The sequence below is a fragment of the Electrophorus electricus genome, chromosome 7, assembly GCF_013358815.1.
Source record: "Electrophorus electricus isolate fEleEle1 chromosome 7, fEleEle1.pri, whole genome shotgun sequence".
Classification (NCBI taxonomy): Eukaryota; Metazoa; Chordata; class Actinopteri; order Gymnotiformes; family Gymnotidae; genus Electrophorus; species Electrophorus electricus.
This window is the reverse complement of record NC_049541.1, coordinates 24,040,732-24,064,548: the sequence shown is the minus strand read 5'-3', so window position 1 is coordinate 24,064,548 and position 23,817 is coordinate 24,040,732. Positions and strand designations below refer to the sequence as shown.

Below are 23,817 nucleotides of genomic sequence, written 5' to 3'. Positions count from 1 at the left end.
TAAAATTATCACCCAGTACATGTGATTTGTGTAATGTGTATCAATCCAACACCAAATGCTCACACGAGTAAATGGTCTGTGTCAGAATAATAACAGCATCGACTGTATAACATGTCAGGCTGTCCATTTGAATTCTTCACTTCTCTTGTGGCATAGAAGAGTGTCCTAAGACTTCCCCTTTTTGACAGTTGTTTCTCTATTTACATTTCTTACTATATTTTCTGAGGAAAACCCCAGGGCTTAGATTAGATGTTGTCAAATATCTTTTACAATTGGTTAGGATTTGAAAATGCCTTTGAACTTGTGAGATCATGGTGCTACTTTATGATTTTACCAGAGTTATGCTAGTTGTAGTAGTGTCTTTTTACCATAAGGGGTTTTGCAAAAAAAAAAAAAACAACTAGTATGTTCTTCAGAATCCTTGACCATTTGGTATGAGTATGATGGTAAGTACAGAGTAAAAGGTTTTCATAGTTTATATGATGTATGACACATATTTTGGATTGTCATGACTGAAATCTGTGATGCCTGTGATGATTTTTTACCAGTGACTGGTAACTAAATCTATGCTTCTATTTGTGATTATGTAAACATTAATAGACAATCAATTTGGCTTCCTTTAGTCTTTGAGTCAGTCTCTATAAGCCCACTATTAGATGTGCAAGAGCTCTTTTGATTACCACAAATGTCTTGGATCACTCTTAATGAACATCAGCTCTCACATTTTCTGCAAATATAAATAATCTGTTAAGCATGAATATAAAATGTTGTTTGTTGATTAAGTCTGTTGATTATGTTGACTTTGCTTTTACAACCAGTTTCTAAGATTAAATGTTTAATGCATGGCTCCCCGTCTGCCCTATAGTAAAATTATGATGGTAATAACAAAACCAAACATTAGTTATTGCATAAGTTGAACATAAAGTTAATATTTTGATTCTTTATTTCAGAGATGTTCAAACCCAAACCTTACATTTTTATTAGTGTCCTGAACATTGAGTGCTGTGATTGGAAAATATGTTCTATGAAGTAATTTTGGTCCTGAATAAAACATCCTGGAGCAAATGGTTTAAAGTTCACCTCTGCTGTATTGATTCAGTATTACCCTTATTTTCGTTTCAGTAAATGAGAGAACTTGAATTTATCTGCACAAATTTGAAAGTAATTTCTGTGATTTTTAGAACTGTAATTCAGTTGTAATCTGTTGTAATCCAGTTTCTTTAAAAATAACTTTTCAGGACCGATATACTACACATCAGTAAACATGTCACAGTGCAACAAAGAAATCAAGCTGTTTAATATTACCTAGACTGCAATTCCAAGTAAGTCTTAACAAGCACATAATGATGCTTTCACTGAAAGGGACGTTTTATTTATTTTGCCATTGCAAACTTTAGTGACTTTAGTGAATTAGTGACAATATTTGGTATTTTAGGTATCCTGGGCAACAATAGCCAGAATGTAAACTGAACTATGATAGTTCACCTCTAGAAAAATATATGGAGGTGAAAAGAGTTTACAATTGCTGTAGGTGGAGTATCTGGACATACAAGAGATTAGCTAGCAGGACTTAATTAGTTACAATGTATGTGGAAATAAAAACATTAACACTCTGACATGGTGATTTCTTTCTCTTAGCCTTAGAAATCTCTGAAGATCTGCTATTCCACAAAATTTCCTCTTTGAGGGTATGATGTAACTGAAATAAGAAAAATGAGCATTACCATGTTTGAGTACTTTGAAAGATAATTCAGTGGTCAAGTCTAGTGGCATGTTTTGATGGTTATGCAAATTAGCAGTATATTTAGTGCAACCCTTGAAATCAGAAGAGAATGAGGCATCTATTCAATTTTTATAAAAGCAAACCTGGTAATGATCTATGGAAACACAGTACAGTTGGTGTAGCTTTTCAGGTGAAATGCTGCACATAGCCCTTTGTGTGGATAGTAGTAATGAAGTCATGAGGCCAGTTTTTACTGTCATCGTTTCAGTCAAACTGTCTGATTAATGTTTGTTCTGCATTTAATCTTTCAGTGTACACACGTGTGCAAGTTGAAGTCAAAGTTGTGATCCTGTATAATTTTAAGCTGTTTTGGGAATTTTTCATACCTGAAGATCCTTGTGAGGATCTTAAGGTATGCCACATCATCAGAAAATACTGTCTTAATTCTTTCTATTTTCTACATCTGTGAGATTATACTGTTTTCTCTTCTATGTTACAGAAATGATTCATGAGACATTTCTATTCTGGATAAAGCTACACTATGCACCTCGTGTAAGTTATACACATAAATGGTACACAACTCTAGAAATGTAAATCAGATGTATCTCCTCATGGTTAAAATTATTTTTACAATAGTTTTTCTTTTATGTCTAGGGAGAATATCAGATAATTATCACAGCAAAAAGGATCTCTTTCACCATTTGGGTGTGCTCTAGGGCTGCCTCTTAAATAAGCAGTAATTTCTGAAATGGTAAGACAAGGCTGCCTACAGTTAGTGCTAACCTTAAAGTTCAGTGAACTGTGAATAAATTATGTAAATAACTTTTTAAAATATTTTATTTATTTATTTTTTTAAAATGAAAGAACTGTCTGCCTAGTTGCTGTAAAAAATAACATTACTAAGCATGACTAAAATCCTAGGTTCCAGTTAAATGTTAATTAACTCTAGCATGGTACAAATTGGTCTACATGGCATTCCACTGTCACCATTTTCAGGGTAAAGTACTGTAACCTGGAATAAAATGAAATCATTTAAAATAGTTCTTGGGCAGGCTCAGATTTATCTGTGGGAATCAGCATGCTGTTGTATGTCTGGGGTGTTCCCAAGGAGATTTCACACAACCTCAGTCATTGTGTGATTTGTGAGTCAGTGTCTGACACTTGATTAATCACTGTGAATCATTGTTTTAGTGTATGAAAGAAATTCATGCAATTCAATACATGACACACAGATGAGCAGTAAATAAAGATATTTGTCTCATGCCATTCATTTTATTGAAATGAAAGAGCAAATTTTCCTGTCAGTAAATGTTTGCTGACTCCAATGCTCCAGTCACATATTTTCCCTGCTCTGACACACTCCAAAAAGAAAGCTTGAGAATTGTCCAACAGGTGAATTAGAGCATTAAAACATTAGAACATTAGAGCATTAGAACATTAAAACCAAATACTGCAGGGGCACTCCTGGACTACAGTTGGAAAACTAAGATCTAAGTAAAAATTCCTCAGATGAACTGAAATGCCAAATTACATCTGCTGATTTCACATATTTAATTATTTCTGCATAATATTAACATTTTAGGTCCAAAAATGTTTAAGTAAGATTAGCAACATGGAAAAAAGTAACATTTTCAAGACATGCCCAATTAGCGATTTGGTAAGCGACAGTGGTGGTAAGCTGATCTTGGGCCTGAGGTTGCAGGTGCATGCTCCAGTGCTCTGTTCTGCGCTCCCACAGGGGGAGATACAGAGCCAGGCTTGGTCTGCCATCACAGGAGAAGGCGAAGGGTCTGACAAGCCATTCTGGTACTGCCCGTCGCGCTGCGGACCTGATGGGTCGCAGCAGGTGTGTTCGGACGGCTCGACCTCACGGCATTGACCCACGGGGCCTATCCATCTGGTTCTAATAGTGGGAGGGGTGGGAGGGGAGAACAGGGGACGATTAAGGAGTCTCCATATATACCTCGGCCCATTAAGGCACAAAGGAATAAAGTTTAGGGATAAACAAACAAATAAACACCAAACAAATAAATGTGCTTAACAGCATGAACTATGCACACAGTGGAGTGGACTTAATTGTGAGGGGTCCCGGTCTGTGTCCTCTCCCCACTTCCACACAGATAAACCAGACAACTTTGACAAGTTCATTTCTGTAAACTTTAAATGTTGCTTTTATGTAATTTGAAAAATGACTACCACTGATATCCAGAAATATGCTCTATGAATATACTCTATATTATTTTTCACAGGCTGCACCCAAAAATACAGCCCGATGTCACTGTCATGTAGTAAAGCATGTTCCGTTGACAGAATACAGTACTTACAGTGTTGCTAATAATGGCACGCAACTGAAGGGTGAATGAGAAGTATCTATGTAGGCCTCTGTTCCCCTTTGGGAGTCATTCCTTTAGGTCAGCGTGCAGAAGCGTTTCAGACGGCACGAAAAAAGGGAGGTCCCGTGCTACACAAGTCTCTGTGTGTAGTCCGAGATGTTCGAGGTTTGTCGCCGCCTCTCATTTGCATGCTGCGCATTCTCTGTAACTGATGCTGCTTGCCTTCACTCTTCCAGCTAAATAGTTCATAAACTGCACTGGCATCTCAGAGTGTGTACAAGGACATCTTATAAAAGGACAGTTCCCTTATGGAATCTAATCTGTTCAAATTCAAATGATGAAAGCTTGATGACATTGCTTATTGTAGAACTTTGAGGACTGAATAATATAAGTATACATTTAAACACATTAAATATATTTTTAAATTTCTCTTGCCAGTAATGATAAGCTTTTCTCATGACAGAAAGGCCCAGGCAACTTGAGTGGTATTCTAAATCCTGTCCTCACTGCACTGTGATTGTGTGTGTGCGCGTGAATGTGTGTGAGCGCATGGGAGGTATGTTTAAAATTCTGTGGAAAACTTGTGAAAGTTAATCTCATTATCTCACTATATTCTACATAAAACCAGGAATATGTTATCTCAGGAATATATCTTCCCTTGAAGTCACACCTTGGCTCGAAAGCCTTGTTCTTGTTCGGACTTGTGCATGCGATAAACAAACGCCAGCCTCCTTGGGCCTGGAGATCCAAAGTCGGTATCTTTGTGAGGAAGTGAACCTGCTGTGCCTTGTCTCTTGGCAGAGTCTGTATGACTCAGCAGTCCTCATGTAACATGGCTTCTATGAGTTATCCCACCTCTGCTCTTAAAGGAATATGCCACCTGAAAATGCATGGCTACCAGTGGTAAAATAGTATAATTCCCAGTCAGTGATGGGCTAATGGTAGTTGATAGAATGATTTGCATAAGTTGCTCCCACTTGCTTATTTTTGTTTTTAGCCACGTTAGCATTCTTAAGGCAGAAGTTGATCTTGTGTGTTTCTGCCCATCTACAGGCCTCTAAGTAGCAGTCAGTCACTCTAGTTTCTTTCTATAGTAATGTCAGAGCGCAGCAGAGTCTATGTCCGCATGCAGAAAGAGCGCGACGAAGCAGCTGTGACATGACCTTCCGTTCCTTCCCTGGCCAGAAGGGTGTGTGTGTGTGTGTGTGGGGGGGGGGGGTTAGGGGGACAGAGAGAGAGAGAGAGAGACGGTGGGAGAGAGAGACATGGCAGGCGGCTGATGCTCTAGCCATTCGACCGTGAGCCTCGGCTGGCTGGCCGCAGCTGTTGGGCACTATTTTTGCCATAGGATCACCACAGCTATACCCCAGACAAGAGCCTGTTTTCACACTGAGGCCTGGGGAGGTAGGGGCACTCTAAAATAAACAGCCCTGTAACTATAGGTGAATAATCAACTCAATATCATGGTGAACTCTCATTCTGCACCCTCCACTCTTTAATTTTCTCTTCCATTCCTTCTTCAGTAATGTGAATAGCAATGTTATGTAATAAACCATTTAAAATACATATATATATATATATATATATATATATATATATATATATATATATATATATATATATATATATATATATATATGTGTGTGTGTGTGTGTGTGTGTGTACAGTAAAATGTAGTCTTTTAAAAAAAATTTTTTACTTAATATAACTTTCAAAAAAAGGTTTGAGGGACAGTCAGTACCAAAATGTTCACAATTGTCAAATTGACTTTTATAATGAAAACAGTTAAAAATCTTAAAATATCAAATTGACTAATACCCATTACTCTCAAATGCATTACAATTATATGCTTTATCATTAAAACATATTGTTACTCAAATAAGTTAAATATTGTTTAGAAAAATACAGACAAATTTAGCTGTACTTTGTATAAATGCTTAAAAATGATGTAATTCAGACCAACATGGGGCTCTTATTTTAGATAATGTTTTGGTTCAATTTGGGACTGAATAAAACCATAGAAAAAACAGCCATGTACATAGCCACTGTATACAAATAAAATATGGATGGGGGTTGTTCCCCCATCTTTAAAAAAGCAAAAAACAACAAAAAAACCTTTAACCTGTTCAGTCTGAAAAATAAACCAAATCTACATTTGAAAATGGATCACCCTTTCCCATGTGACACTTTCATCCTGTCTTCTCGCCTTCTCACATGCTCTTGCAGTCTGACCATCCTTTGCAAAAACAGTTGCCCTGTTATTGCTCTGAAACCCACAGGTCCCTCCCATTATGCACGCATGCACGCACGCACATATACACACATACACATACACACGCATGCATGCACGCACGCACGCACGCACATATATACACACACACACGCACGCACACACATACACACACATACACACACATACATACACATACACACACACGCACGCACGCACATATACACACATACACATACACACATACACACAGACACGCACGCATGCACGCACATATACACACACACATACACACACACAAACACACACACACACACACACACACACACACACACACACAGCCCATCTCTTCTACATAATGAACCTGAAGCAGTATCCAACTTCAAAATATACCATGCACACGAAATAATCAACTCAATCAGCAAATACATGTGCTTTGTAACAATATAATTTAGGTATGCAACAACTCACTAAATATATTCATACTATGTATATAAAATATATGTATTTATATATTTCTCAAATTTAAATACTGGCGCAAAGGTGCCACATACAGTTTAATCTAAAGTAAAACCACATCTTCATGCACCACCAGACAAATAAATATACTACTGGATAACAGCAGATTTCAGTAAAATCTCCAATGAATTAAGACAAAAATTCAAAAGCACTAATCTTCTGAGGTAAACTATATCACTGTTATAAAAGTCTTTTAAGGCATCTCTCTACATTCACTTGCAGAACCAATGGCTCAACCTGAATGCATTCAACACAACTCCTTGGGGTGTTATTCGGACACAGCAGCTCAGCGGGTTGGGGGGTCATGGGTCCAGCACTAGCAGGGGTGAGAAGATCTTAACCAGCACAGTCTCTGATCACTACATGTGCACAGCTGAGTGCACCAGCCATTCCTTTATAAAATTCTAAATGAATCAAATAAATAAACAAATAAACACCATGCAAAATATGCTACAGCTATTTTACAATATTTGTTCTGCAGGATAGCCGCCTCATGATGGTTCTAGTTTTACAACAAAAGTTTTTATAGTTTCAAATTTAAACAGCCCACTTTGATCATTTTCAGTTGGAGCCAATAAAATTAAATGTCTTTAGGTAGTGTGATGAATACATCTAAACACACTAAAAAAAAAGATGCTCATATCTGCCAGTCTCCTGTAATTGATGTTGTAGAGAAAGGGGACAAAACTACAACTTATGGTTTTATAGCCAAGGATGGAAATACAGAAAAAGAAAAAAACAAAACAAAAATACATTTATAATACAATAGATTTAAACACACCTACACCCCCACACCCACACCCACATACATATACACATACACACACAGAGACAGAGAAACAAACAAGTACTCAAGACAAAGTTTAACCTCCTAAAGATTAACCTCCTAAAGACATGAGCAAGAGGTGTTAGAAACTTCAGAGACAGAGGGCGATGCAATAAGACTGGCAGGTGACCCTTTTTGCAAATGTGCGTGGAGTGTCGATGGGGGCAGTGAGTGAACACCGCCATCACACTCCCGACGTCCAAGCACACTGGCAGCTCTGCTCTGCACATCTCCCCTTGGCAACGTCAGACGGCAAAATAGTAAGGCAGCTGTTCGCTTCCGTCAACTAAAAGTGCATCTCCGAACATATCCAGTTAAGATCCCCCCCGACCCCATGCTTAGCTCCTCCCACAGCAGTGAGGTGCACGTGCACTTGACTGGATACGGCTTGGGTCAGCAGATTTTTTTCCTTCTCCCAACGACGTTGTTTCAGCTTTCACAGAGCCCAAGCAAGTCACAAATCATGGTGAGAGGACCTGGCTGGGCTCAGCTCGGGGGCCTCGGCTTTGCTCCCGTGTTTTCGCTCTAATTCCAGTCGTCCAGTCCTTTTGCCTGTGTCTGAGTCTGAGCGGCAGGTTTTAAAGGCCGTCGACGCAACTGCAGAGAATTATGGGGCCTACGCCGTGTGTTCTGAAGAACTCGCTGAAGGGTCAAAACAGTTAGAGGGGTCAATAATTATCGTCCAGTCACATTCAGGCACAACCTCAACAGCAATTATACATTTAAAAGGTGGAATAAACACATACACTAGCTGAGGTTGGAGTCACAACTGGCTGGTGTTCTCAAAGCGTCTCAGAGCAGAAGATCTGATCCAGTATCAGATTCCTACCCTGTTCATTAGTCATAAGAAGGTGTTCCAGACAGAGTCCTCCTGAACTCAGACGCTTTCTTAACACCAGATAAGGTATTTGTGCTAGGGTGGGGGTGGGGGCATTTTGTGAGTGAAGCATCTTCCTACCTGAGTTTAATGAAGCATCAAGTCAGGAAATGGACAAAAATTATCGCTAGTCCAATATTAATCAGCATCACTAGTGCCACCAGGATTGAGTTGGGACCCTGTAGTGGAATGAAAAATACAAAGATTGTTATTGTTTATTTATTCCATTTTTTGTTTGTTAGTCTGACATGTATGGTCTAGGTCGAAGAATATTTTTTTGAGAAACTACTGAATCTATCCTTGTTAAAACAAAAGATGGAAGCTGAAAAACTGCATATTCACAGCATAAATTCTCTTTGCAACACTGATATATATGCAAAATTTAAAACTGAATTCAACGCCACATTCAGACAATTATGCATGTGAGGTCACTTACTGATTCTTCAGCTGGGTCAGTGGTAATCTCCATGCTGGCTTTCTTGGTTTCTGCTAGACTCTTTGGCTTCAGTGAATCCTGTTTCTTCAGCTTGGGCTCTACCTTGCTCTCTCTGGCTGGGGCAGGGAGGACATAGTATTGCTTGGTGGGCGGCGGCATCCTGGTGAGGGTGGCCTGAGTCACCTTCTGCTCCTCCTCCTCTGATTCCTCGGGTGGGATCATCACCTCTGCTTTCACGTAGTAGCTGTGGTACTGTGAGTGGAGCTCACCGTTACCTGGGTTCAAGGGTTTGGCGACCAGCGCCGACGGCTTGTAGGCAGAGACCACTTCCTGCTTCACTTCCGCTTTGGCTGACTGCCTGGGGGTTGGTACGCCTGCCGCCATACTCTCAGTTGTGGGAGCCTTGCTCTCTTTGGTGGCTTTGGGGGTGCTTCGGTTGAAGAAGGGCTTCTTCTTGCTAAGTGGGGGTGAGGGAGGAGGAGTGGGACCTGGGCTCTGGTTTGGTGTTTGGGTGGGTGTTGTGCCCTTGCGATAGAAATGGGGGCTTCCTGAGGGTGATTTCTCCTTTTTCTCTTCAATGACTTCTTTGATTTCTATTGGCTCACTGGAAAACCTCTGCTTGATATAATCAGGTCCTTTAAAAAAGAGCATCAGAAACACAAATACCTTGACTGTGTGTAAATTATATTGCACATTTGCCATAATAGAACTTCTATTCTTAGAAGGTTCTAGAACCACGATGAAAAATAGAATTTCTTGTGATAAGCACTTTGGTATTGGTATGAGCATCCCTCTTCCACTCTTTCTCTCCTGCAGTGTCTGGAGAGTTCTAGATAAAACCCTGCATAAACAGAGGGCTTCTCAGTTTCTAAAGGGCTAGAGAATCAGACTCTGGCCTGCTGCTTTATGATCAGAGTGTGAGCTTCCAGGCATTCTCCAGATTCTCCTCGGCAAAGGCGTAACGAAAGCGATCTCACAGCTGACATGGAAAGGCTTTCTAGAACTTTTACTGGCATATGTCCAGCTCTAGCCATAGATGGACATTTAACTCACGCTGTTTATCAGATGATTGCCCATAATTAACCACAGATCTGAAACGATACTCTTATAGAGACAGTGAAAGGGCATAAAATAAAAGTTTTGATTTATATTTTCACCTATCTCTATTAAAATGCCTTTTAGTCATAAGACTAGTTAGGGCTTTATCTATAAAGCAAACTTTAAGAGTCTTAACAGGCTCTTAACTTACCATGTTTTACCATGTTTTTCCTGATGATTTACCATGTTTTTCCCCAATATTTCACACATTGTAAACAGTCTAACACACCTAACCCAGTTTATGAACACCCTCAGCAGAATCTAAATATCACAGCCAAGTGCAATGGACCCAGTAGATCTGTAGGCCCAGTACATCTGTTGGTCCCTCCTGACATACCAGAGGCTAAGCCTGTTTGTGAAGCTTATTAAAATAAATGACCCAATCCTTTTGACGTCCTGGTCATCTGTCACATGCAATATCCTAAACAAATTGATCAGGATTACTAGATCAGTGAGAGGAAAATCCCAAATCAAAAGTACCCAGTTTGAGTGTAGATCCAAGGTTTGGATTCCAGGCCTGACTCAACCAATCATGAAATAACTGCACTCAACAAAGACCTTAATTAGTGGAATATTACTGATTGGCTGTATATCAGTGATGGGCTAGAACCAAAGTGTGGCCCCACGCTGGTCCTTCAGAGGCTTCTTTAGGGGACCATTGTGCTAAACAGATGGGCTCTCCGAGACAAGGCTGGTATGGGGTGGTTGTTTTGTCTCCAGAAACACAGGCTGCATTGTGGAGAATGTGCTGAGGTCTCCGCTGACTCTTGGCAGGAGCACCTATGCAGCAGCACAGTGCCGGATTCTGGAGAACACAAAGACAGCTGTGAGGCTCAACCAGGGAGGGAGCAGAGCTCGCAGAGATGTCTCCAATACAAAGGGACGCTTCACAGATGCTGGGACTGTTATGTTGGTCAATAAGAAAAGTAGCAAACTGACAGATTTGTTTTTATCCTTGTATTCCCTAGTTTGAACATATAATAGGGGTGAGTGATACAATACAAATTTATTATCATGTTACTTAAAAACATATTTACAATACATATGTATCATGGTCTTTAGGTTTTAGTTGCTAGACAAAATGCATCATAGTGACACTTCAAAAAGACTGAAAAACTGAGCACAAGAATTTCTTATTAAAATAAATAGATGAAATAAAGGTTTTTAATCTGATATTGTGACTGTTGCTTACAGACTGAAACTGGCCAAAATATCTATTCTGTATGATTCGTGCCATTGTTTCTAAAGTACTGTCGACACTTCAGGTACAGGTATCTGCTCATCAGAGATCTGGACCCATACATCTGTAAAGCTGCTTTGTGACAATGTGTGTTGTAAAAAGCACTATATAAATAACTGTGACTTTGACACTGCACTCAGAAAAACATATTGTGATGTAGTTATCTATGTATTTATCACTGGTTAAAAAAAGAAAAATTACATTTTAAAATAAGTTTGTAATAAGAGGCTTACTTATGAATAAGTGTTATATACTTAATGCAAAAATTAATTGCTCAGACAAAAAAACAAAAAACAGTAACTTAAAAACCTGCTTTTAGAAAAATTCTAAACAAATTTGAATGTGGTGTACAAAAATACAATACGGTCCACATATTTTAGATTGTGGGACAAAGATAAGTTAACGTTTTGTTATTCAGTGTATTGTATCATCACATTGCCCCCTCCTAACAGATAACCAATCATACAACTTGCCCATTAGTGCAGTAGTTCCACTTCTTGCATTATACAGGCAACACCTGCCATGGAGCGTTGACTTCTCCACGCATTCAAATTTCAGATCTCATATGCAAAACTAGCATTTTTCTAAGGGCCTGTAGTAGTTCAATGGCTTTGATGGAATGAGGTTTTATGGAAAAAGGTATTTGATTTGCATCTGGGAACATTGGCACTGCCAGCAATTTTGGGCCCCATGAAAACGTATCGTACTCAGCCCACCATCTCACCAGTCATGGGCCCTTAGAATTGTTTTAACTCAATCTGGCTGGACATTTGGTGGATTGGGGGATTTGAAATTACTGAATGGTTTTGAGGGTTTAAATCCAGCTATTGGGTGGGTTTTAGGGTTCTACTTTGTGTCTAGAAGAAAGAAGGGAATGATCTGTAATGTACTGTCAGGCTAAAGGTTTATGATTTGAATCTGAGTTTGGCCCTGTTAAGTGTATAACATTAATGTGTAATGTTTTTTAAGAAATGAAATATGTGTTAATGTTGTTATATTTATGCAAATATTCTATATTGAGAATATTTTTAAACAATTGCTTTTTTAATTTTTACATAAAATTCTGAAGCACTGAGCACAATTCAACAAATGCTTTGAGTTCCCAGAAGGAAAACTATTTTGGCAAAACATTAGACTGTCATGGTGCACTCGGCACACAGTAGGAAGCACACACCCACTCACTCACACTCTCATACTCACTCTCTCTCTCTCTCTCTCTCTCTCTCTCTCTCTCTCTCTCTCTCTCTCTCTCTCTCTCTCTCTCTCTCTCTCTCTCTCTCTCTCTCTCTCTCTCTCTCACACACACACACACACACACACAGCATCTGCCCTACTCCCAATCACCTGATTACTGATCCTGTGCACCTGTTCCCCGTTTATCTGCCTCTCTATTTAAGCCCGCCGGTTCTCTTCTCCAGTGTAGTGCATTGCTAGCCGCTCTGCACTATGAGAGCTACAGCTGCTTTTTTTTCTCCCCTCCTCCTTTTTCGCTCATTGCTGTGGAAAATGTAGACTCCCTGCATCCGCACATGCCTCTCGCTCCCTCCTTGCTGCAGATCCCCTAAACTCTTTTTTCTTAAAAGCATAATTATAACCTTATGCTATCACTAAGAAAACTGCCATTCCAAAGACAAAGACCAAACTCCCAATCAAACACATAACACAGAGGCCATAGTTTAAACACTAACAAGCTTAATTGTTAACACAGTTCTAAAGGTGTTATCAATCAACATGCAAACAATAATGAGGTTTGAATGAAGACAAAAACAGAATAAATGAGTGGAAAAACATGTCATGCAGATGCCTGTAGACAAGTGTACTGTATGATATAATCAATATAGGAATATATAAAATATACAGGCCCAGTTGACCTCAGTTCTGTTCCAGACACTTGCACAAGGAGTAATGAAGCTCTTTCTTATGGCTAGTGGTAGACCAACTCTTTAACTAGGACACTTTATGTTTGTTATTTCCATTAACACCCATACCACAGGTGTGCTCCTTCTTGTCTTTGGTAAAATGGAAACCAATGTTTAAGCAACTATGTAGTTAATAAAACTGTATTTTACTGCTTCTAATGACCTTTCTCAGTGATCTTTGGTTTGCTCTGATTGAACAAGAGCATAGAGAACAGTCTGAGGATTTTGTTTACATTTTCATTTGGGATAGCATCAGATGGCATCATGGTATTCTGGCTCATGAATAGTCCAATGGCAATCCACAGATCGCAACTGTCTTCCTTTCATATTATCTCCCTATAAGGGAAGTGGCCTCACTGGCCAGGGAAGACATTGAAAGATATATAACTTGTGGAATACTGTGATCAAATAAATCTACATTTTTCTTTCTGCCTAAAAGATCTTTCCTCTGGAACTTGTTTAATTTGTACCAAACGCAAATCATTTGCATGTCCATACATTTTTGGATATATTTTTTGTACTACAATGATCGTTCTGCACTCAATTTTTACATAATTTCATTCATATTTATATTTTACTCTCCTTTTCACCTTAGTTATTATTTAGTAACATCTTGTGTGTAGGTGATGGTCACTATGCACTTGTTCCATTAAGGCAAAGGTTCATTATGACCAAAGTTAGCATGTTTTTGGGTCAACAGTTTGCTTTTGCCAGACAGAGATGCATTTTGATGAATTGATTTAAATTTAAGGGTTTGTTTTTAAGGTTTTCAAAAAAATGGGAAATAGTTCTGAAAATGTGTTTAACATTTGTAAACAAAAATCTATAATATACCAATACCAAAAGGTGCTGGGTGAGTAGAAAACTCACTACATAATCATACACCATCTTAAAACACATGCCTGTCCACACCTTTTTGTTTTCTGAAAATAATCTCCCCACACCTAAAAGCAATGTGAAGTGACTGGCTGCAACAAACAGCAGATAAGCTATGCAAATGAAATGCCTCCCCTTTAAAAGTCATTTGCCTTCACTCATTTGCAAGTTTCTCTCACCTAATAATTATGCACTCAACCCGGAAAAAGACACAGACACATGTAACAGGCTGTGCATAGAGGGTGGGTGCAAGTTTGTGTATGGAACAATGTTTGTGTGAACAATGTTTGAGGGAGATACCTGGCTGATGGAAGTTAGGGGACAGCTCTCTGGCTACAGCCCGGGCGATGTCTGAGTCGTGGCAGGCAGTCAGGGCTGCCTGGTCTGCTGCTTCACCCTTGGCTCTGGCATGAGCCGTTCTGACAGAAAACAGAAAGAGATAAGTGGAAAGAAGACAAGAGAGGAAGATGGATCAATGCATAAATACACACGCACACACACACACACACAAAAAGTGGAATCAAGTGCAAACCTTTCACACTCGCACCCAGCAGCTTCAGTCACCAGTGCTCCTCACACACATTCACACACACACATTCACACACACACATTCACACACACACACACACACACGCACACGCACACAGTGTCAAACTCAGGTCGCAAACCATAAAACCTATTGCTATTGATTAAAGTGTCAACCATGCAGGCCTGTCCTGAATCCACAATCTCCCACGTAGCCATTTTAATAATTTACTGACAATCAGTTTTCTCCCTCTGCATGGCTTCAGAACAGTGTCTCAGCAGAACATTTTTGACCCAGACGATGACTTGTGAGCCGGCGCGGAGGAGTTATGTAATAAGCCTGAAATGCTGAATCCTTCAGTTGGACGAATCCACACACCGCTCGGACCCTCCTCATCTTTCCAGAACAGGAGGCCGCATGCAATGAGACCTGCGTCATGCGGACACTCCTATGGCAGACCACAGATCGAACAGAGGAAGATATCAGTGGCACTGGTGAGCCGCCAAGAATATAACTGATGTGAATGAGAATAGACTGGCAGAAGGACCCAGGAAGGGAAACAGGCCTGGATTGCGAGGCTAGAATGGTGACTCTGACGACATGGAACTCAGCTCAGTGGGCACAGGAGCTGCCATGGAGCTCATATCCAGCGGGATTAGAGCTCCATTAAAGCTCTTGATAAATGGCGCGAACCTGGATCCTTCCTGATAGAGCGCTTTCTCTCGCTCTCTCTCGCTCTCTCTCGGCCAGCCAGCTTGTTTACATCAGAAGCAGGATGCTGGCTGCGTGCTTAAGCCAAGCTACTCTGCACCTGGTATTTCACCATCCTAATCACAGTTGTCATCATCATTATCAGCATCAGCATCATCACCATCTTAACAGTTAATCATTATCATCACTGTGTTAATAATTACCACCCAGGTTAGTAGATATAAAAATGAAGAAGTCTTGATAAGTCTTGAGAAAAGCATACAGGCTCCACCAAGTTCATACCAGGAAAATAAACGAGATCCTTTATTTCTTCTAAGCAATGTTGGCAGTATTCCAGTTCTTATTCTTCAATAGGCTGTATCTAATGCGTTACACAGTGGAGTGGAGAACATCTCCTTGGTGACAGATGCAGCAGTTGAAATTCTGAGCTTTTTAATTTGGCAGCAGTCACCCCCCCATGCACAGACAAACACACATATCCACCTACTCTCTTTCTATCAGACACATAAGAGTGCAGATAAAGATGTCAAGAGGCACACGTCCTCCCTTCCCCTGTAGCCTGCTGGGATACTGCTGCCTAGCCCTACACTCAGCGCCTGGAAACAGAGAGACCCCTGTCATACACCATTATCACATCGTATGTGTTCACCACTAGTTCTGGAGACATCCAAATTGTCCTGATCTGCATCAGTGAGCACACAGACCTTTGAAAGCCTAAGCATAATGTGATAGACAACTATGGGTACATTATAGTAAAGGAGGGAAATCTAAATGCATGTGCACCAGAAGTCAGGATTTCACTGCAGAGACAGTGGATGGTGACTATGAGGATGTGGGCGAAGGGCTGACCACACCACAATGTTTGCATTGGATTGTGTTAAGCAGGAAATAGATGCCCCACATTTTCCATGTGATCACGAGTTGTGCTAATTTATACAAACAACTACTATCAGACCAACACTACGAACTCGTAGGGGATTTGAAAAGGTAGTTAATCTGCGTAGGTGGGTAATCCCATCTAGAAGACACAGCACAAAATCTTTAAACAGATGAAAAGTATTGGTAACAGCATGGAACTGAAGCTGGTGTAATTACAAAATTAAATCAAGTATTATGGGATGATAAAGGCAATGCTATTAGACTGTCCTGGTCCACATATATCTTAGTGAAAAATCAGGTGATTGAAAGTACAAAATGACTTCCTTTTTCAACACACTTATATCTCTCCTATTCTCCCTCTCTCGGTAGCCTTACTGGTTCTTTCTCTCACCTTCCATCTTCCCCCTGAAAGGTTTCATGATCACGAAGAGATCTACGAGAGTTTCTGATCTTGTCATAAAAATGGGAATCTTCTTTCTGAGCTCAAGCAGTCGATTAGGAATCCATACTGCAGCCATGCGCAGTAGAGACAAATGGTCCTCATGACATATCCTGGTTGATGAGTTTAAGAGTAATTATGCAGAAACACTCTGAAATACTTACCAGGAAATGCTAGCAATAGCTATACTAATAGCTGTTTTTGTGCGGAGGCTAGGTTGTGAGATATCTTGGTGGCAATGTAAATGACATACAAAAACACACACACACACGCACACACACATACACATATCCCAAACATGCTCACTCTGCTGAGTGGTTTAACAGATGATAGGAGCACACAGATTGACTACTGTATCAGTCGCAGGGCTATATTCTTGTCAGCGGTTGAGGAGCCAACTCCGGTCTTGCCTTTTTTAGTCAGGCCTCAGAGACACCACTCTGTAGGCAGTGAGAGAGAGAGCGAGAAAGAGGGAGAGAGAGTGAGAGAGAGTGAGAAAGAGAGAGAGTGAGAAAGAGAGTGAAAAAGAGAGTGAGAGAGAGAGAACAGCTCTCTAGAAGTGTGAACTCTATTTTCTCCTTCATTCTCCCTCTGCCACTTTCACTCTCTCTCTCTCTCTCTCTCACTCTCTCTCTCTCTCTCTCTCTCTCTCTCTCTCTCTCTCTCTCTCTCTCTCTCTCTCCCTGGCCTCAGCTCTCTCAGCCTCTCCACACATTCCGAGAGTCCTCTTAGCGCTTATCACTTCTCCTCATAACAGTCTTCAAAGGCACGGAGAGATATTTAATTCATGCCACTGCTTGGGGACATATTACTATTTCATTAGCTGCGCGGATTGTGTAAGCCTTGCTATTGAAGCTTTCATTAAAATTCATATTCCAGGCCATCAGAATGATGCACATGGTAATGAGTGGTCTGTGCAAGACCACGGCACTGTGTGTACATGGTACTGGCGACAGAAAGGCCCTGTGTACACAATGCAGCTGGATTTATGTAACAATTCTCACTAAATTAACACAGCTAAAACATTATTTAGAGACAGACATCCGCACATGCAAATTAGAACACACCACCATATGACATAATACAAAGAAAGCACACATAATTTTAAAAGCGTGGGCAAGTCTTTGTCATACACATGAGATCGAATTTAGCAACGAGAGCAGAGAACTGCAATAGTCCAAGTAAAAAATTAGGTAAGTAATCCAAGTGAAATTCCACTTCATTTGTTGGGAGAGGAATCTTACAAAATCCAGTCTTTTAATGTCAGCCACACCACTGCGTCAGAGTGTGTTTAAGCACTTCTTCCACACCCTGACACGAGCCCAAAGCTCATGTATCACACAGTTGAGATATCTTTATAGGATTACTACACTCAAAAAAAAAAAAAAAAAAAAAGATTAGCAGCGAATGGAATTTTGTGGAGCAGTTATCTCTCACTTAAAATGTACTTCACTAACAAGACATCAGGGAGGCTGTCCCCCTCATTCTTCTTCCTTACAAGCCTCAGTGCATATAAAGGAGTGCTTCACATAAACATGCAAAAATGGCCAACACAGGAAGGAAACTTCTGAGGGCCAATTATCATTTCATTTGCAACTGTCCTTTACTAGTTACTATTCATTCATTAGCCACATTTGCATTTTTGAATAAAGTATTCATTTACACCCCCTGACTAAGCACGCCATTCTAATTCATGCCCTGAAGCTACTTATAGGGTGAAACACAAGAGGAATAACGTCCCAGCTATGTCATTTCCAAGAGGTGAGAAGGGGCTTAGTGTATTTTTAGAAAAGAAAACGCTTGCATTTTGTGTGCGTGCTGAATGGTAAAGCCCTCAGGTTTGTGTATTCTGTAATAGTAATGATATGTTCCATGGCCACAGCTACGGCAACTGTGACATCTCAGCGCAAACAGCCCCCAGAGCTCTGCATTTATACTGCATAAATCCTTATTTTTGTTTTCTTCTCCCATATGGACGGATCCTGTACATACGCCATATCCCGCAATTACATAAGAAGCTTCTCTCTGAGCAACACCTCATCCCCAGACACATCTGTGCTTGATTTCTTCTCAGTAGACTCTCTATTTGCCTTGGGTACAACCAGAAATCCGTTGCGGTCGATGCCATTACATGTCAACTGCTTCTCCAGTACTCCCGCTCTGAGACTTGCTTGGAACTGCATGTACCCCCACCCCCACCTCCACCCTCCTGATGCTTCTGTGGCTTCATCGCCATCACTTCCTGCTGGCCCTGCATTGATTAGCTGTTCAGTGGTGGCTGGGGGTGCAGGCATGTGATGGTATAGCATTGTTCAACATGCCATCACACCATTCAACAACTACCCCTCCGCCTGCTCACTCTATCTATCTATCTATCTATCTATCTATCTATCTATCTATCTATCTATCTATCTATCTATCTATCTATCTATCTGTCTGTCTGTCTGTCTGTCTGTCTGTCTGTCTGTCTGTCTGTCTGTCTGTCTGTCTGTCTGTCTGTCTGTCTTTTTCTCTCACTCTGACATATCTAGTCTTGTCATGGCCATAGGAAAAAGAGCCAAAGCGATGAGATTGGAACCAGTGACTCAGGTTGAACTCGGATTGTTTTAGACTTCTTCAATACATCCTTGCAGGTGTCAGGTAGTACCTTTATGGAGGTTTTTCCTAAAGTCATGGTTCTACCTGCAAGGCTCTCTGAACCAACACATCTGACTTTTTGAAACAAACTATCATGATTTTCATATCACTCAGAAGTGTGGTGAGAATCTTAATGGAATCTGTTTCAAATATTTATTCTGTGCCATCAATGAATCTGAACCCATAACTTCCTTATTAAAGGAAAGTAAACACCACAACTCTGAGAAAATGTTTTTTTTTAAGTATTTGAAAATATTACTTATATTGGTATATCAGCTACCAATTAGAAGTTTTTTAGGAGCCCATTTAGTGTGGGCATGTGGTATTGGGGATGTAGTGGTGGGCTTTACCTAGAGGTTGCTATCTCCACTTTCGTCTTTGCTATGGCAGCTGCCCGGATGGCTCCCTCCACGGCGCGGTCCACCTTCTGCTTCGTCTTGGTATTCTTCAGCGGAATGAGCTGCTTCTTGATGCCCCGCACCAGTACGTTGTTCTTGTACTTGCCCTCCTCCCGGGTGCCATCGGGGAACATGGTGCAACCGTAGCCATGGCGCTTGTTGTTGGTCCACTCGCCCTCATACTTCATGCCATTTGAACGCTCGCTGATGCCGAAGCCACTCCGCTTGTCATTCTTCCACTCACCCATGTAGGCCTCAGTGGTGGTAGCGTCCACATTGTCCTCGGTCGGCGCGTACTCATCGGGCCCATCGCCGTCGCCGAAGCTCACCGTGGAGTTGGCGTCGCTGGAGCTGATGCGGCTCATGGCTGCGTCGCTGCGTGCCGAGCTGCGCTTGCTCGAGATGGATGAGCGTGAGTCGGATTTGCGCAGCTGCTTGAGGCTGCCAAAGAGTGAACCACGGCGGAATAGTCCCTTGCGCTTGCCCGAGCCCAGCTCGCTGTCACTGTGGAAGTTGAGGACAAATCCGCCGCGTGTGCCCGCTGGGCTATCTGCTGCCGCCGCTGATTCATGCAGCACGGAGCCATTGCTCTGCTCACTGCGCAGCGAGGCCAATGAGGTGCGCAGTGGCGAGCGGATCACTGTTGCCATGCCGTATGGGACACTCTGGCGCACACCATAGCCATGACGCATGCCACCCATCCACTGGCCCTGGTACGTACCTGGAAAAAAACAGTGCACGCAGGCATATGGTTAGTTAGGATGGCAATGCCACAGGACACAGGGATAGCATAAATAATGTTTCAGACGCATGATAATTTAACTCCATGTGCCAGAGATAATGTTCTTTTCTGGATCTTTTTAAAAAGAAATATTCCACAAGAAATATAATGTCACATTCAAGATGTGTTAACTTAATCCAACTGTTACATGTTTACCAAAATATATATTTTTAAACTTATCAGAATACGTCACCCAGTGAGTCCAAAATTCAATCCCACTGACAAAACCAGGATGTTTTTGGCACTGGGGTATTTGGTATACCACTGACAACTATAGAGTAAATAAAAAACGATTTGGGGTGAAAATTTAATAATTTTCTTCTAAAGAAAGACAACCATTAATGAATTTCATGTCATTTTGTTTAAATCTAGAAAATCAATTTCTTTGTAAATAAATTTAAGCCATGCCATTTCTATTATCTAGCTTTGAAACTTAATAAAACGTTTAGTTGAAGTATAATTTTTGCCAATGTGTTCAAAGCACGTTTTTATATAATTCATATTATTGTTGAAAAAAATATCTTATACTAGACATGCAGTGGTGGGCCAGTAATACACCATTTACTATGTACCATGTGTAACTCTGTAACTCTAGCTGTGGAATGATGCCAGTGTGACAGGCTGGATGGCTGTCCCTCCTATATCTCAACCACCAGTGGGTCAGTCCTGACAGCCTCCACAGAACACCCAGATCTATTTTAAAACATGGAAGTAACCTGAGACATTGTGAAATTTGTAGCTTATACCAGCCATAACTATCAATTATTTATCTAATTTGTCTAAGATCTGTTTCATCTTCCCAGTTTTCTCCCAATCGCAATAATTTGGACATGCTCAAGGTGAAAGTTTACAAAAAGGGACTTTTAATCAGATAGTTAATCACTGTTAATGAGAAAGACAAACCATATTTTTATATATTAAACTTGAAATAGAGCTTTAACTTTATTATGATACATATTCAGGTTACATATTACAGTATGAAAATTAAACTGTAAAACCACAAACGATTATTAATTTTTGATCCTCAGCTCAGATTCTCTAAGTAGGGGTTTGAGGTAACATTTCAAAAACTTGAAAATGCATAGAATATAGTTATGTTATTTCTCAATATTTAAGATAAGTAGTCAGCTTTCTACGAGTTCTTTTAAGTGAAGGTTTTAGCCATTTCGCATGTAGCGTTCTGTCCAACTGACAGACTACTGTTGCTTAGAGCAACAGCTGAACCTCATCCTCCAACAAGCAAAGATAGGAGTCTGTTCTCTCAAATAAAATGTACTACAGTGCATTTCTGTGTCCTCATAGGCCTACATGCGAACTCAGTGTGGGCCTATCTAGCCCAGTGTACCGATTGTAACACATTAGCTTCAGTTAACTATTTTTTTTATATAGAACAAAACCAACAATCAAGAAAAAAAAACATTAAACAAAGATCAATACTTGTCTTTATGTTGGTGCCGATTGAAAGGGACTTTGATTTGAAGTGTTGCAGATGTTGCTATTATTAGCGATGACCTCTATGACTGACCAATCCGATCCAATGCTATATATCAATACAACTACCCGGTCTAACAGTTGAACTGTTTGCTGTTAAATGTTTATGTGGTAAATACTGAGGAACTGGATAACGGATCAACAAATAATGAGCCAACTAGACTGGATTGCGAAAAAAAAAAAACGTGACTGCGATTGTGCAGTCTTATGACAATTCTTTATATACAACCACATATTCTTATTGCACGAACCATGAGTCTATTTCAGACAAAATCCGGTGATTTTAAATAAAACTATTTATGTCACATATGTCAGTAAAAAAGACTTTTGTAGAGATTTAAATAGGACGAGTAATGTTAAACAAAACTTACCCCCATCGCCATATGTCTCGACCCCATATCCGTCTTGCAGCCCGTTACTCCAAGTTCCCTCGTATCTAGCAGGTGTATTGAGACTCTGCCGAACCCCATATCGCCCTTTAAATCCATGGGTCCATTCCCCACGATACAGCCACCTCCCTTTAGATTCAACGCCTAGACCGTGCCGTTTACCCTGAGCCCAGTAGCCCTGATATGTATTTCCGCTGGGCCAGGTGTATACCCCGACTACCTCGAAACCGTTGGACCAGGACCCGGAGTATTCGCCCTGGCCCTTCGGACCCGTGCAGATGCCGTGCCCGTGTGCTTTGCCGTCCTCCCATCCACCGCAGTAAGTGCCGCCATCGTCGAAGTCAAACCGTCCACCCGTCATTCAGCTTATACGGTTAAATTTTTTTTTTTTTTTTTTTTTTTATAAAGTGGTTGTGGCTCGGTGTTATGTCGTAGTTCAGCTGTTCAGAAGCAGGTTGTTTTTCTTTTAAGAGAAATTGTGGTTAGAATAGACGCCGGGAGAGCGGCGTTACGCGATGCGCTGGTGTCGCGGGGAGCTGAGTGCCTGCGTGCATTGGTGTCGGTGTTGGCGGTGAGTGAGAGGGTGGATAGCGGACAGGCGCCGGAGCCGCACGCTGTCACTGTCGCTGTTCCTGACTTGTTTTATGATTCTCTCTCCCCCCCCCCCCGTGTTCGCTTCACAGGGAGGGAGAAGGGAGAAGAGCCCAAAGCCGGGTTAGAGACACCTAATTGCTGACGTCAATACTATAGCACCACCCGCCCCCTCTTAGCTGTTAAAGGGGAGGGTGAAAGCCTTTCATCATTTTTACAGGGAGCAGTATCTCGTTTTGGGGTTTTTGTTTTTTTGTTTGTTTTTTTGTTCTGTATTGAGCAGCTGAAGCTCATAAGATGAAGAAGTGGTAGCCTACAAGTTGCTAAACATTGAACTGAATAAAAATAAAATGGAATGGTATAAACTAAGGTACAAACAAAAGATAAAATATAAATTTGAGAACAAAATAAAAGAGCAGAAAAACAAACAATAAATTAAGATATGCGTGAAAGCAATTTTTAAAGATAAAGTATAAAACGAAGAATAAAATACAACAGCAGAAAATAAATTACAAAGGTCACATATAACATTAATTACAGGTTAATTAAGAGCAAACCTGAATAGATAGTTATTAACTCACCTCTTAAATGAGTTTAAATCATCAAGAGCCCATAGAACATTATTGGAAGGGAATTCTTATAAAGTCTTATGGCCATAATAAGAAATGGCTGGTTCGCCACTTTTAGTTTGATAGTGTGTATAACCAGCTTGTTCTTGTTGGTAGATCTGAGTGCTCAAGATACTTAATAATCAATTCACTAAGGTACAACAGGTCAAAGCCTTGAAGAGATTTGAAGATCATTAAGCTGATCTTCAAATAATTTTTGAAAGACACAGTGCAGCTGTCTGTGAACTGGTGAAATATCCTCCCATGTTCTCCTTCACGTCCAAATTCTT

General features: G+C 40.6%; 1 protein-coding gene across 4 annotated transcripts; it reads right to left on the bottom strand.

The window, feature by feature from the left end:
* Positions 1-2,963: 2,963 nt before the first annotated feature.
* Positions 2,964-22,965, bottom strand: jph1b (junctophilin 1b). Of its 4 annotated transcripts, none has more exons than XM_027011045.2 (6): positions 22,311-22,964; positions 19,620-20,388; positions 14,378-14,496; positions 8,945-9,579; positions 8,590-8,687; positions 2,964-3,626 (listed from the first exon to the last, which is right to left on the bottom strand). In XM_027011045.2, the coding sequence occupies exons 1-5, from the start codon at positions 22,687-22,689 to the stop codon at positions 8,607-8,609; spliced, it is 1,983 nt and encodes a 660-aa protein (XP_026866846.1). In that variant the 5' UTR covers positions 22,690-22,964; the 3' UTR covers positions 2,964-3,626; positions 8,590-8,606. The 4 variants fall into 4 exon arrangements, 2 of the variants coding, with proteins under 2 accessions (XP_026866846.1, XP_026866845.1); XM_027011044.2 differs by lacking the exon at positions 2,964-3,626 and adding an exon at positions 6,559-8,273 and having other exon boundaries at positions 22,311-22,963; XR_003410700.2 differs by lacking the exons at positions 2,964-3,626; positions 8,590-8,687 and adding an exon at positions 10,523-10,847 and having other exon boundaries at positions 9,492-9,579; positions 22,311-22,965.
* Positions 22,966-23,817: the final 852 nt, after the last annotated feature.

Coding starts and splice junctions, on each gene's coding strand:
- jph1b (XM_027011045.2), bottom strand. CDS start 22,689: ATGACGGGTGGACGGTTTGACTTCGACGATGGCGGCACTTACTGCGGT. Junction 20,389..22,310: donor CGAGACATATGGCGATGGGG/GTAAGTTTTGTT, acceptor GTTTTTTTCCAG/GTACGTACCAGGGCCAGTGG. Junction 9,580..14,377: donor CCCTAACTTCCATCAGCCAG/GTATCTCCCTCA, acceptor TCTTTTTTAAAG/GACCTGATTATATCAAGCAG.